At 37.4% G+C, this 16079-nt stretch overlaps 1 protein-coding gene and 1 non-coding gene across 4 annotated transcripts in view; one reads left to right on the top strand and one right to left on the bottom strand.

Annotated features, from left to right (window-relative positions):
• Chp1 (calcineurin like EF-hand protein 1) overlaps positions 1-16079 on the top strand; it is a 47280-nt gene that overhangs the window by 7044 nt on the left and 24157 nt on the right. For 2 of the 3 annotated variants that reach the window (XM_048793172.1, XM_015480804.2), the window contains one exon: positions 5759-5831. In XM_048793172.1, coding sequence (XP_048649129.1) covers positions 5759-5831 — 73 coding nt within the window. Of the gene's footprint in view, positions 1-3228; positions 3254-5758; positions 5832-16079 lie in introns of those variants that run through there. The other variant, XM_015480805.1, reaches the window with a different exon arrangement.
• On the bottom strand, positions 13054-13192 carry LOC125613417. Its single transcript, XR_007343992.1, has one exon. It is a non-coding gene; the product is annotated as a small nucleolar RNA SNORA70 (small nucleolar RNA).

Here is a 16079-nt window from a genome sequence, read left to right as displayed (position 1 = left end):
AAAAAAAAAAAAAAAAATCCCAGCAGCAGCTATAAAGATATAAGCTGAGTTCTCTGTTTAGGAGAAGAGAAGAAAATCCAAAATATTATACTACAAAATAATGATAAATGCATTACATGCAGTAAACGCTATTATGGAAAAGAATGAACAGATAACTTAGGTTATAGTGGGAAAGGAAACTTACTGTGAACTGAATTTATAAGAGTTTAGTTTTCTTCCCCCCAACTTTTTGTGATGAAAATTTTCAAATATACAGAAAAGTTAAAAGAATAGTATCCCAAACACCCATTTGCATTTATTTGAATCCAACAGTTAACATTTTGCTATATTTGCTTTATTCGTTTTTGGTTGGGTTTAAACCCAGGGTCTCACTCATGCATGCATGCTAAAGCACATATTCTACTGCTAAACTATAGTCCCAACCCCAGTTTATGTTTTCTTTCAAAATATTTTTGTAAGTCGTTGATGGGCCTTCATTTTATTTATTTATTTATATGCTGTGCTGAGGATTGAACACAGGTCATCACACATGCCAGGCAAGCACTCTACCACTGAGCCACAACCCCAGCCCCGCAATTTATATTTCTTGGTGAATAATTTGAAAGTTGCAGCTATTGGAACTCTTCATCCTTTAATACTTCTGCAAGTCCTGAGAAAAGGGATTTTTCCAGTATAACTGCAATACAATTACTGTGCCTAAGAAAGTTGACAATAAATTCTATAATATTATCTACTATTCAGTCCATATTCAAATTTCCCCAAATATAAAAAGGTAGATTTTGTTTGTTTTATAAAATATATTTTAAGCCAGGCTCTGTGGCACATGCCTATAATCCCAACCGCTCAGGAGGATGAGACAGGAGGATTGCAAATTCAAAGCCAGCTTCGGCAATTTAGCAAGGCACTAAGCAACTTGGCAAGACCCTGTCTCTAAATAAAATATAAAAAAGGGCTGGGGATGTGGCTCAGTGGGTAAGCACCCCTGGGTTCAATCCCCCATACAAAACAATAGTGTTTTTTTTAAAATTTATTTGTAGTTGTAGATGGATAGAATGACTTTTTGTTTATTTTTATGTGGTGCTGAGGATTGAACCCAGTACCTCACACATGCCAGGCAAGTGCTCTACCACTGAGCTACAGCCCCAGCCCAACAAGTCTCTTAATTCCTAAGAGAGTAGGCCACACCTTGAAGTCCTCATATCAGGGGAAATATTGGGGTGTGGAGTGCTCAGAAGAAATGATTATGGTACAAGCTTCAATTTTCCAGTCTTTATTTAGAGTGGCCTTGCATAGGTTATCTTCAGCTTTAAGATTTAGGGTAAACTAAAGGGTAAAATAACTTTTCTTATTCTCTTTTTGCTTTAATTCTTCCCTCTCCTTTCCATCGTGGTGCTTGGCACCTCTGCAAAATACCTTTCTATTCTGAGCACAAAGCAATGACAATAAAATGGTCTCTAGTGAGGAAAGTTAGCACATTAAAGAGTGATTTATACAATTTTAAATTTGGAAAGAATGTTATGATCTAGTCCAGCCCTTTCAACTAACAAATGAGCCATTAAACTTCTTTTTAAAATATAAGAGAATTATTTGCCTATTGGTGAAGAAAAATACAGTTTCACTCAAAACATGTCGGTATACAGACTTTTATGAGAGTAACTATCAACTCCTGATAACTCCTTTGGGTTATCAAGAGTGGTTCAGGTTTTGAGCATCTGTCTGATGAGCTTAGCACCTGGAAACTGCCTTCATTTTTTTTTTCTGGAAAAATGAATGGCAATTTTTTTCTGCATCTGGATTCTATAGCTCCTTTAAAGTAGAATGAGTCATTCGGAGTTTTACATCTTGGAAGTTGCATTATACTCTGTCATGGATATAGCACCTAGATGAAAGCTTTTTCTTTTTGTTAACAAGGCTCTCCCCCACCCCACCCCCAAGTGTTGGGGATTGAGTGTAGAATCTCATGCATGCTAGGCAAGCACTTTACCACTGAGCTATACCCCTATCAACATAGCTTTCTCTAACAGAATCATAACATTAGTTCAGAAATTTAGAAGATAGGTTCAGATATGACAGTACAAGTAATGTTAGAAGTTGACATTTGGTTGTGTGTTTCTCCAGTGATTTATTTCCATATAGCCAGTTTGTCCTGGAAATAACAACTTCATAATGGTATGTATATACATATTTATTGTGAACATGTTGGTAAATTATTATAAATTCAAGCAGCCATATACTGGTTTCCCTCCAAAAATTGGGGTTTAATGCCACACCAATACTTAATAAGGGAGTTTTAAAAATTATACTAGTAAGAAGTTCTTGCATCCCATTCTATTAGATGATCTGGATTAGAAAGTTTAATGGCTCATTTGTTAGTTGAAGAAGTTGGGACTAGATCATAATATTCTTTCCAAATTTTAAATTGTATAAATCACTATTTATGTATATAGGGTGTTTCTAGAAAGATTCAAAAGAAACTGGTAATAGTGTTTGTCTTTGGGATGGGAGAGTGGGAAACTGAGGTGTTAGGGAGATTTTCCTTGTCTTTTGTTCCATGTGCATTTTTATCATGTGCATGGATAAAGCTAATATAAAATTGAAATATATCTTGGCAAACCTGTGATCCCACTGATTTGAGAGGCTGAGTCAGGAGGAGTACAAGTTTGAGGCCAGCCTCAGCAATTTAGTGAGGGCTTAAGCAACTTCAGAGAGACCCTGTCTAAAAAAAAGGAGGCCTGAAGGCTAGGAGTGTAGGTCAGTGGTAGAATGCTCCTGGGTTCAATCCCTAGTACCTCCCCCAAAAAACAAAAACAAAACACAACTCTTCCTAAAAAGTAATCTGAGCTGGGCACGATAGCGGTAGCTGTAGCTGTAATCCCAGCGAATCTGAAAGGATCTAAAGTTCAAAGCCAGCTTCAATAACTTAGTGAGACCCTGTCTCAAAATAAGAAATAAAAAGGGTATATGGCTCAGTAGTTAAGCGCCCTTGGGTTCAATCTCCAGTATATGTTAAAAAAAAAAAAAAAAGGTACTCTTTTTTTTTTTTTAATAGGGAGAGAGAATTTTTTAATATTTATTTTTCAGTTCTCGGCGGACACAACATCTTTGTTGGTATGTGATGCTGAGGATCGAACCCGGCCACACGCATGCCAGGCGAGCGCACTACCGCTTGAGCCATATCCCCAGCCCCAGAGAGAATTTTTTTTTTACTTTTTAGTTTTCGGCGGACACAACATCTTTGTTTGTATGAAAAAAGGTACTCCTAAGCAGTATAGGAAAATTATGAATTACTATGAAAAGTAAGCTATTACAACAGTGTGAAGTATATGTGACTGATAATGGAAATGAAAACAATATTGTGTATGTGAAGAAATTTTGTTTTTTAAAAAAATCTTTTGGGGAAATTTAGTAATAATTCTTCAACTGACTTCTTTTCTAAATTAAAGGGAACTTTAGTACAAGAGTAGCTTTTGAGACCCAAGGCCAGACCAGGGTAAACCAGTCAGTTTCCTAAAGCAAAATCAAGAGTCCAGAGGAAAGTTGAGAGTAATTAGCGCAGCAATAAAACTGAACCTTCAGGCTGGCTATGTCAGAATGGTAATGATAATAACCAACCAGGAATGCTTACCAAGTGCCAGGCACTTTGCCAAGCACTTTCTTTTCACCAGCTCACCACAGCCACATTTACTTACCCCTTGCTGGTAAGCAGTGATGCTATGAATGGAATCATAATCTGTCCACCTGACCCTTAGTACTCTTCACAGAGAGCTCTTCAAACCTGCCTGACAGGCACAACAGTCCTGCTCTGTTTCCTTAGTGGCTGGACCCATGCTGGCTCTGCCCAGGATGAGAGTGATTCTTTCTGCATCTCTGCTCTGTTCTCCCATCACCTTAGAGTGCTAACCAAGGACAGAGTTCCTCTTTGAGGGTGCAACCTAATTTTGAAGAAGTCACAGCTGCCCTAGTGTGTCCTTTGATCCCAGCCCTGGACCACTCATTCAGTTCCTGTTTTCTCCTGCCTACTCTGTTTACTTTGTTCCATTGTTCCTAGTAAGTCAACTTGCAAGTCAAGTTTTGTTGCAGGAGTTGGGGGAGGAGGATAACTACCAGAACTACTTCAGCCATCCCTTTAAGCCCCTGAACGTGCAGCCCAGGACAAAGTCCGAACTTGGCACACCCTTTTTGGCTGTGTTCTTTTCTCCTGTGATCATTTTCCCCACCCCTTACCTCCAATTTGCCAGGAGACTAAACTATTTCCCAGAAATGCTTTTTTGCATTTTCAGAGTTTTATTGCATACTTGCAGTAATTACTTAATTTTAGTTGTCAACTTGTGTTTGAGTTTACAGAGGCAATTCAAAATTAGGGGCAAAATAACTCTTTTCCTCTGAGGATATAGTTCAGTTGGTAGAGTGCTTGCCTAGCATGCACAAGATCCTGAATTCAAAAAAAGAGAGAAAAATAACTTTCTTGCAGATGTCATCTGATGATGGCATGACCATTTTATAAATTGCCTAATTTGCTTTTTGGAAAAAGTTCCTTTCCTGGGAACTCAGTGAAGTTTATTCAGTCACAGAAAAGAGGTTGACCCCAAGCTGTGGGGTTCTTTTACCCATAGGTCAGTCCTGAAGGAAGAGATAAGACCTCTAATGCTTAGTGCAGGAGTAAATCAGATTTTCAAAATAGAATGTTTGATGTACCCCAATTTTTAATTCAGTACAAGTTTCTTACCCAGCAATGCCAACCTGAAACACCAAACTGATTAGTAGATTTGAGTTTTTAATCAAAGCAAAGCATGCCTTTTCATAGCCTGTAACTCAGGATGTTGAAATGTAAAATTCTCAATATCCTTTTCTCTTTTTTGGTTAGACACAATACCTTTATTTTATTTATTTATTTTTATGTGGTGCTGCGGATCGAACCCAGGGCTTCGCACATGCTAGGCGAGTGCTCTACCGCTAAGCCACAACCCCAGCCCCATCTTTTTCTCTTTTTTTTAACATTTTTTAAAAAATATGTTTTTTTAGTTTTAGGTTGACACAATATCTTTATTTTATATTTATGTGGTGCTTGAGGATCAAACCCAGTGTCTCATGCATACTAGGCAAACACTCTACCACTGAGCCACAACCCCAGCCCTGTCTTTTTTAAAAAATATTTTTTTAGTTGTAGATGGACACAAAATCTTCCTTCCTTCCTTTATTGTGTTAAATCTTAACTATCTGATATGTAACGTGTGTGTGTGTGTGTGTGTTTTGTGTGAGTGCGTGTGATGTTCAGGATCAAAACTAGGGCCTTACTCACACACTCTATAACTAAACTACATTCCCAGCCCCTAAAATGTTCTTAATTAAACCTAGACATCATTCTTGAGAGCCAGTTTTGATTGTTCTTGATTTAGTTTATTTGAGTCCTTTCCACTTTTAGCTTTCAAACTTTCTTCTTTGGTGGGGGTGGGGGTACTGGGCATTCCTCTATCACTGAGCTACATGCCAGCCCTTTTTTACTTTTACTGAGACAGGGTGTCTTTAAGTTGCCCAGGCTGGCCTAGAATTTGGGATTCTCCTACCTCAGCCTCCTGAGTACCTAGTATTATAGGCCTGTGCCACCAGGCCTAACTACATTTTGTGCTTTGACACTCTAGATTGCCTAGCGTTGTGACATCTCCCGATCTCACACACTCCGAAGCATTTGAGGATGGGCTGTGGGTGCAGTGTGAATGGGTGCCTATTTTCCAACCGGAACTAATTTTGTGCTCTTTAGTTTCCCACAGTCAGATCACTCGTCTCTACAGCCGATTCACCAGCCTGGACAAAGGAGAGAATGGGACTCTCAGGTAGGCAGCTAGTGTCTTTCTTTATTTTCCTCACAGAAGCCAGAAACTCTCTGGCAGTGTCTGGATAGCTGCTGTTATCCCAAGGGCAGACATGATAGGTGTCCAGCGTAAGGAGTCAAAGAAGCATTTCATCAGGGGTCTTTGAGTATCATTCATCCATGAGGGAATTAAATTAGCAGGACAATGACACTAAATTTACCACTACGTGTTGCTTTATTCCAGTTCCCCTTTGTTTAGGTGTCCATTGTCTGGTTTCAGCTCTATGCCCATAATCCCAGTGACTCTGCAGGCTGAGACAGGAGGATCACAAGTTCAAGGTTAGCCTGAGCAATTTAGTGAAGCCCTTAGCAACTTAGTGAGACCCTGTCTCAAAATAAAAATAAAAGGGCTTGGGATGTAACTCAGTGGTAAAGTACTCCTAGGCTAAATTCTCAGTACCAAAAAAAAAAAAGAGAGATTTTAGCTTTTTGCTACCATTTCCCCACAGCTCTTTCCTAATGTTGATTTTTTTTTAAGAAGCTGACCCATAGGTGGTGTAAGTGATTTTGTCTTCTCTCATATCCCAAACTAAAACCCTAGGGTACATGACTCTGTGTATATTGATGTTAATACTAGACAAAATGCTTAGTATTTTGTCTAGAGCTATGATTCTAATTAGAAGGCCATTTTACCACACAGGGCAAAAGGTCTTGAGGCATTTTTTTATTGCTGTGATTAGAGAATGCTACTGGTATCTGGTAGGTAGAAGCCAAAGATGCTGCTAAGTGTTTTGCAATGCACAGGATTAAAAAAAAAAAAAGAGTTTCCATGACAAAGAATCATATTGTCCTAAATGTCAGTAGTGCTAACATTTGAGAAACTCTGCTCTAGATTAAATATATGATCTCAGAGTAATGTAATGCTCTATTGTTTTGTGCTTGCAATTGTCATAGTCAAATGAAATATCTCCTCCCATCATCCCCACCCTCTCATTAGCAACCTTTTTTTTTTTTTAATGCCATTGTTTTTTAGCTTTGATTGGCATTAATAAAGCTATTTGCCTTTCTAGTGACTGGCCTGAAACAGTTTGGAACTTCTTTGCAATGGCTTCTAGCACATTCCTAGAATGTAGCATGATTATACCCTTTAGGTATAATCTTTAGGCAAAAAAGATAGAGAATGCTGGTAAATTCAGAGGGCTGTATTTCTATAGGGCAAAAATCTGCTAGCACTGAAAACTGAAATCATGCTGTTCAAGTCAATGAATACTTAGCATGTGCAAAGACCATGCTAGGTGTTTTTGTTTTGTTTTGTTTTTTAAGAGGGGGTACAGGGGGCTGGGGTTGTGGCTCAGCGGTAGAGCATTCGCCTAGCATGTGTGGGGCGATGGGTTCGATCCTCAGCACCACATAAAAATAAAAAACGTGTCCTGTCCAACTACAACTAAAACAAAATACTAAAAAAAAAGGGGGGGGTGGTCCAGGCTGACCTTGGACTCCATGAGCCTCCTGCTTCAACCTCCCAAGTAGCTGGGATTGAGACTGGGATGTTGCTTAGTGGCAAAGTGCTTCCCTCACATACTTGAACTCTGGGTTTGATCCCCAGTTCCAAAAAAGAAAAGACAAAAAAAAAAAAAAAAAAACAAANACTTATTCTTTTGATTGTAGCCATCCCAGTAGATGTGAAGTGGTGTATCATTGTGGTTTTGATTCGTATTTCCCTAATGGCTGATGATGTTGAGCCTTCTTTTCTTTATTTATGTTTTGGAGGTACTGGGGTTTGAACCCAGGGGTGCTCTACATACAGGTCCATCAGTATGAGCTATTTCCCCAGCCCTTGTTATTATTATTATTTTCTCACTACATTGCTGAGGCTAGCCTTGAATTTGCAGTCCTTCTGCCTTAGCTTCCTAAGTCACTGGGATTATAGGAATGTACTACTATGCCTGACTTTGAGCTGCTTTTCCTGTGCCTATTGGCCCCTTTGTATAACTTCTTTGGAGAAATACCTATCAGTTACTTTGCACTTTTTAATTGGGTTTTCTCTTCTCTTTTCTCTCTTGTCTATTTGTTGTTGAGTTGTAAGGACTCTTTGTATAATCTGGATATTTAACATGGATTAACATGGATTAATAAGAGTTTTTTATGTAATGTGACCCTTAACATTAATTCTTATCTGAATACAAGACCTTTATATATTATTTGCAAATGTTTGTTTTGCTGTTCTACAGATTTTCTTTTCTTTCTGTTTTTTCCTCCACTTGGGTGCTGAAGATAAAATCAACATTTTTTAAAGATAAAATGCTAGATAAGTGTTGTACATCCCAGCTTTGTGGAATTTCTTTTACTATCTTTACATTGTTCTTTGAAGCAGAAAAAATTTTATTTTTTTTCCATTTTTTATTGGTGCATTATAATTGTGCATAATGGTAGGGTTCACTATTAACAAAACTTCGTATTTTCATGGAGCACAATTTCTTTTAAGTTTTTTTTGGTGTCATATGTAAGAAATGATAGCTAAGGGGCTGGGGTTGTGGCTCAGTGGCAGAGCGCTTGCCTCAAACACGTGAGGCACTGGGTTCAATCCTCAGCACCACATCAAAATAAATAAACAAAATAAAGATATTGTGTCCATGTATAAATAAAAAATATTAAAAAAAAAAAAAAGAAAGAAAGAAATGATAGCCAAATTCAAGGTCCTGGAGACTTATCCTTATTTTTTCTTGTAAGAGTTTTATGGTTAGTGCTTATTCTTAAGTCCTTGATTAATTTTGAGTTGTTTTTCTCTATATAGTATGAGTCCATCTTCATGTTTTGCATGTAGATATCCAGTTGTCCAGCATCATTTGTTGAAGATACTATTAAAACTATATGGATTGGGCTGGGGTTGTGGCTCAGTGGTAGAGCACCACCTAGCACATGCCATCCTCATTAGCACCACATAAAAATAAATAAATAAAATAAAGGTATTGTGGGGCTGGAGTTGTAGCTCAGTGGTAGAGTGCTTGCCTCATATGTGTGAGGCACTGGGTTCCATTCCCTGCACCACATATAAGTAAGCAAGTAAATAAAGATCCATCAACAGCTAAAAAAAAAAAAAAAATCAAAGGTATTGTGTCCAACTACAACTAAAAAATAAATATTAAAAAAAAAACTATATGGATTTGTACTCAAAAGGTAACCAGAGTAGAAACCTCTGTTTTTCTCTTTGTCAATTGAGGCATTTTATTTGAATATATATATTATATTCTTAGAGAATTGCAGGCTTTCTGCTTTCTGGTGCCACATCCTGAACTGCTTTCCTCTACCACACCCTTCCACCATGTGGTTCTGCCTCACCTTGAGTCCAGATAATAGATTCAGCCATCTACGAACTGAGACCTCTGAAACTGTGAGCCCCAAATAAAATTTTCCTCCTTTAAAAAAAAAAGAGAATTGCAGGATTTTCTCTCTTTTCGTGTTTTCATCTTGCTTCTTCGTGGTCCATAATGCCATCTTAGGCTCTCAGGACAGTGAAACCAAACTGATAGGATGGGAGCATGTCATTCTCTCATTTTTCTAGGTCTTTCTTTCAGTTGCATATCAAATCTGGGGCTGAGCCGGGTGCAGTGGTGCATGCCTGTAATCCCAGTGGCTTGGGAGGCTGAAGCAGGAAGATTGCAAGTTCAAGGTTAGCCTCAGTAATTTAGTGAGGCCCTAAGCAACTCAGCAAGATCCTGTATCTAAATTAAAATATAAGAAAGGGCTGGAGATGTGGCTCAGTTGTTAAGCAGGGGCTCCTGGGTTCAATACTCAATACCTAGATAGATAGATAGATAGATAATCTGGGACTGATCATTCCACACTTGTTTAACTTGCCTGTAAGTTTCACAGCATTTTCCGAGCTCAGTGACCATTAGTAATTTACAATTTGCCAGTGTATCCATGGTTCATCATCATAGTTAGGAGGAAACCAGATGATGGCTTTGAACATGGCCTAGTAAGAACCATGTGCTTGCCTTTTAGCAGTCTTGACGATCATGAGGACACTAGCCAGGATTCATGTGTACAACTATGGTGGTATGGAAAGATGTTGGAATGAAACAGCTTTAATACTTTAATCATTCCTTTGAGTTTGGATTTATATCTTCCTCATAAATTCAGATTGAACTACTCAATAAAAATAGAGAATTTATGTTAATTCCAAGTTCTTTTCTTCTTTGTAGAAAATAGGCAACTCGTAAATGTGTATGTTTTCATTATTCCCACTGTTTGCTGGAAAACAATGGAAAAGTTTTTATAAAATGAGAAAACATTTCAGATGTCAGCTAGTGTCATGTACTCTTTAAAGTCTAGGTAAGATTTGCTGAAACCTAGCCTGGTAGCATATGCCTGTAATCCCACCAGAAAATGGAAGTAAGAGGATTACAAATTCAACAGCCTCTGAATTGCCAGTGTGATGGCTCATAGGATCACAAATTCAAGGCCAGCTTCAGCAATTTAGTGAGGCCCTAAGCAACTTAATGAGACCTTGTCTCAAAAGGGCCTGGGGTTGTGGCTCAGTGGTAGAGTGCTCACCTAGCATGCACAAGGCACTGGGTTTGATCCTCAGCACCACATAAATGTAAAACAAAGATGTTGTATCCACCTAAAAACTTAAGAATAAATATTTTTTTAAAAAGTGCTAGGGATGTGGCTCAGTGGAAAAGTGCCCTTGGGTTAAATCCCTGGTACCAAAAAAAAAAAATTTTCCTCGACCACTAAAGCACCATTTTGTATTCTGTGGGAAATGGGTGGACTCACTTGCTCATTTGTTAGGGATTTTTTGAGTACCTATAAATGTGCTAGCCACAGTTCTCAGTGCTGATTTCTACAAATTCTTTGTGTGAGAAGAGGTGGTAGGAAGTGATGGGTAATTTTTGATTTCACAGTCCTCTGAATCTGATTTTTTTTGTACTTAGCTTCATCAAGCTCTAATTCTTAAACCTGTTCTTTGATTATTCTTATGAGTGGATTTGAATACTGAAGACACACCAAACCACCTTGAATACAAAAAGGAAATTATCCCATTAGAATAGACCAAATAATATGTCAAATAATAAGCAACTAGCACATTTTATGTTACTCATTTTGATGAATCCACTCATTCTCAGAGATTTCTCACTGGCTGAGCTTCCAGTGAGAAGCATCTCAACCTCTAGCCATTTGGTCAGATTCCAGCCAACTACTCTCCAACTCCCTCTAACCATGGAAATTAGCTGGTGAACCCTTATTCTTTGGTACTACAGAGCAAGTCAGCTCTTTCCAGCCTTTTCTGCCAGTTTGAACTTTATTTTTTCAGAATCCATATGTGTGTTCTGCTGAAAGTTAGTGACTTCCAATTTTGTATTAGCTGCAACAGATTTCACCTTCTTAAGAAGGCATTTGGGTGTGTTAGGAGAAATACTTTTCATTCTATGATTTTTTTTTTTTTTTAAGATGGGGTTTCTGTTGCCTGAGCTGGCTTAACTCTCAATCTCCTGAGCCCAGGTGATCCTCGTACCTCAGCCTCCTGAGTAGTTGGTACACACCACCACACCTGGCTTTTCAACCATTTTTAATCTTTCCTCTCCATATCTGTGGCCTGGGCTGGGGTCATAGCTCAGTGGTGGAGCATTTGTCTTGCAAGCATGAGGCACTGGGTGCCATCCTCAGCACCACATAGAAATAAATAAGTAAAATAAAGGTAGTGTGTCCACATCTGTGACATGAAGCCAAATTCTGCAGAGTGAGAAGCTCTAGTGTAGATTCTTGGCATTTCACATTCCTTTGTAATGATTATTTCTCAATAGAACATAAAATACGATCTATAAAAAACTTTGGTTATAATAGAGCTTCTTCAAAGTGTTTTTAGATTCATTCTAAAGTATGTTCTTTAAATATATATTTATATACATATGTGTACATACATGTATCTTTTTTCTTAGTTGTTTATGAACCATTATTTTTGTTTGTTTATATGCAATACTGAGAATTGAACCCAGTGCCTGACACATGCTAGGCAAGAGCTCTACCACTGGGCTACAATGTGAGCCCCTAAAGTATGTTTTATAGACTAATAGATTCCTTGGTCTGTCAATAGGTATTGTATTAAAAAATATGTGAAAAGTTTGATAAACGAGGTTTAAAGCTTCTTTTTTTTTTTTAAAGAGAGAGAGAGAGAGAATTTTTTAATATTTATTTTTTAGTTCTCGGCAGACATAACATCTTTGTTTGTATGTGGTGCTGATAACATCTTTGTTTGTATGTGGTGCTGAGGATCGAACCCGGGCCGCACGCATGCCAGGCAAGCGCGCTACCACTTGAGCCACATCTCCAGCCCGGTTTAAAGCTTCTTTATGACAGTATTTTACCCACATCTTTAAATATATTCATATATAATTGGAAATTTCCAAGGGAGAATATTGTAAACAGTATTTGTCAAATTGATTTGCTCTTTTGCTATAGACCCCTTTTTACACAAACCATAATTTTAGGTTGGTATTTCATAAAATGTAATATATACTGTAATCTTAGAAATCTTACTTAGATGCCATTATTTGGATAAAATATTTCTGTGATTGCTTTGGTTTTGTATGCCTGGAATGGGCACTGGCAATGGTTGGCAGCCAACTCATTGTTATTTTTAGGTGCATACACAATTAAAAAAAAATTTTTAGATGGACATATAATTTATTAATGGATGTACATAAGGAGTGGGAAGCACAATGAAGACCTCATGAATCCCGGGCCCACCACTGTCTGAGGAATCAAGATTGGGATATATGTGACCCTACAGTCATCCATGATAACTTGCTTCATAGCCTCTATATTTTAAGATTCATCCACATTAAACATGGTAAAATTTCACTTCATTGAGATGTGGATCTTCTGGTGGCCAGGGAACTTGAATGTGGCTCAAATGTAGGTTCTCTATCCTTGTTCTGCAGTTGGACATTATGACTTGGCTATTGTGAACCCTGATCATCATGCTAGGGCTTTTCTTTCCTTCTCCTTTTTCTTTTCTCGTGAGTGTGTGTGTGTGTGTGTGTGTGTGTGTGTGTGTGTGTGTGTAGGGGGGTTCTGGGGATAGAATCCAGGGTCTTGTGCATGCTAGGCAATCATTCTGCCACTGTCTATAACTCTAGCCAGCCAGTTCTTGGGTTTTTCAAAGGCACTCCACATACTTGTCTTAAGCTTAAATTGGGCACAACAGAAGATCAGAGACATGAATATCCATTGGAAAGTGCTGCCTCCAAGGTCCCCTGGGCAACCTGTACAAGCAGCAGGCTTTATAAACCACTGGGGAGATTGCTGTTTGCAGTCATTGCACATTGGATCCCCTGGGCCCATTCTTTAAAAGATCCTTTAATTAATTACTTTTAATACTACTTCCCTTACTTTGCAACTGAGTATGGTGCCTTAGTGAAATTCTGCAGGGCAGAATGGTTCTCAACTCTGCTGCACCCTTTCTGCTCAAACTTCTGTTACAACATCCACATCTGCCTTCTGAATTCCAGAATTTATTAGAATACCTCAGCTACTTAGTACATTTCTCCTATCCTGATTGTTTCTACTGTGGATATATTCCCATGTATACCTTTTGGCTGATATTTTGAGTTTTAAAGAATGAGAGGAGGTGAATGTGTATGTGCCCACCACTCTCAACCAAAAGTCAGAATGCAGCCTTGCAGATAATCCAGTCTGACCCTGGAACACTAAACTAGCAAACAGTGGATAAACTAGCAAATACTGGCTTGAACATTTATTGGCACTGTATAGGAAAAAATTCTGTTATAACAACAAAATGATCTTGTCAGTTGAATTTAAAATATTAATTAAATACTTTAGGTATTAGAAAATATTGTTGTTTCAGTGTTAATATGTTGTACCATATAATTAATCGGTTAAACTACTTGATTATTTTCTCTTTTTTGTTGGTACATTATAATTATGCATAATAGTGGGATTCATTATGCCATACTTGTATATGCACATAACATAATTTAATCAATCTCATTCCCTAATACTTTCCTTCCACCCTCCCCCTTAATTCTGTAGTACTGATGATTGAACCTAGGGCCGTGTTCATGCTAGGCAAGTACTCTATCACTAAGCTACATCCTCAGCCTGTTTTGTTTTATTTTGAGGCAGGGTCTCACTAAGTTGCTCAGGCTGGCCTTGAACTTGAGATCCTTTTGCCTCAGCCTCCTGAGTAGCTGTGATTATAGGTGTATGCCACCATGCCTGGCTGTGTTTAATGTCAAATTAACAGATTTTAATCACCTCATTATGTAAAATTCATATAAATCATCAACCTCTGGGTACTTGAAATATAAATAGGTTCCTGTGAGACCAACTCTCTGTGTAAGAGAAGGGATTTTACTAGGGCTGGGGATGTAGCTAAGTTGTATAGCACCTACCTAACATGTGCGAACCTACTGGTTTGGTTCCAGCATGGAAGAAAAAAACAAAAAACAACAATTAAAAAAAAAAAAAAGGAGAGAGAAAATAGAGAAGGAACTTCCACAATGAAAGAAATCAGTATAGAGATATAGCACCTCTGTTTACTCACAGTCTCTCTCAAACTGACTTTTCATAGCATCTTTGTGCTTTTGAATGTCTGGAAAACCACTGCTCCTGAGGAAGTTTTTGGCCGCAAAGAATGCCACTGTATATGGTTTCATTTGTGGACTTGCCTACTAACGTAACAATGTCTTTTTCTTAAAAAAACTTCCTAGGTATGCTATAAGGCTAAATATAATGTTGGTGTGTTTTGTAATGAGTTCACATTTATTTCAAATGAATTTTACACTTGCATGTAGACCACTTTGGAGTATTTAATTTTTCTCTATTGGGGTTGGATTTGTTGACAAATTTGAGAAATTAACTTTTAGAAAAACTGCTCAGACAATCCATATTTTAGATGTTCTATATAATTGTGTATTGTTCAACAGTTGAAAACCTGTTTTTAATACACTGTCATTTTAATTTTGATGTTTTAAATAATATTCCCTTTGGTCTGGTAACTGGAAGCACTTGTATATAAAAACAAAATAGTAAAACTAGAACTAGATAGTATCAAAGGACAGGGTTTAAGTCCTTGTTAATATTGGAAAGTCCAAATTTAGATCCTACTATTGAGACTGAGGGTTTCAGGCTAAGTTGTATGCCCCAAAATTGATACTAGACCTGGTGTTTAAACGTGTCTTTTCTCAGCTAAAATTATTAAGCTTGTTAGGGACATTAAACTTAAGTATGTAACCATGCAATTCAAATCAGCTTTAAGTCTTAATTTAAAAGGGAATATTGATTTTTTTTTTTAACCTTGGTCAAACAAGAGGAACTACATTTTGGTGATAATATGGACTTTGTATTTCATGACATTGTTTAATAAAAGCTAGGTACATATTTGTTGAGTTAAATAATCAGGACTTAAGTGATTATCTTTTAACCTTTTTTTTTTTTTTTGGTAAAGGACATCGAATCCAAAGCCTCACACATTTTAAGAAATTCAGTTATGAATGGCTTTTTTGTGTCATTCATTGTTACAAAAATTATTACCCTACGTGATCATGAAAGATTAAAGTCCAGAGTTATTGTTCCAGGGCTTTGTGCTTAGTCCAGTAGGTCAGTTTCTACCTGTCTCCAGAGGTAGTAAAGATGAGCTAATTGTTAAGTACCATGTAAATGTTAAACCATAAGAGGAACAGAGTGTGAAGACTTCTGAGTAAAACAGGAGCATTTCATGCTGTTTTGCCTTCATTAGCATTTAGTATGAAGAAGACAGAGCAACGACGTGTTTATCTTCTGTTAATAAACTTCTAAGAGGCAGGAATCAGATTTATTGAAGTTTATATTTTTATAACTTTTTCATCTAGAAGTAGTTTCATACTTACAGAATATTGCTATGTACAAGAACAGTACAAAGAACTTTTGTATACTTGATACCCAGAGTAACAATTGTTCACATTTTTTTTACATTCATTATGCCATACTATTTCCTATTACAAGGATAGTCTCAGATCAAAATCAAGAAATGTAGCATTTTTATACAGTGTTAGTATGTAATATTCCATATTCAGTATGTCCATATTCTGTATAATTCATGTTTCATTTTCACTTATCTTCTAATAATGTCGTTTATAGAAGTTTTTTTCCTTAGTCCAAGGGATCAGTTAGGCTTAGTCTCTTTAGTCTCCTTTTATCTGGAACAATCTCCTGCCTTTCTCTTTTTGTTTATTTCTATAATGGTAGGGATTGAACCTGGGAC

The sequence above is a fragment of the Marmota marmota genome, unplaced genomic scaffold (assembly GCF_001458135.2).
Source record: "Marmota marmota marmota unplaced genomic scaffold, marMar, whole genome shotgun sequence".
NCBI classification, from domain to species: domain Eukaryota; kingdom Metazoa; phylum Chordata; class Mammalia; order Rodentia; family Sciuridae; genus Marmota; species Marmota marmota.
The sequence above is the reverse complement of the archived record's forward strand: the minus strand, read 5'-3'. Positions and strand labels throughout refer to the sequence as shown.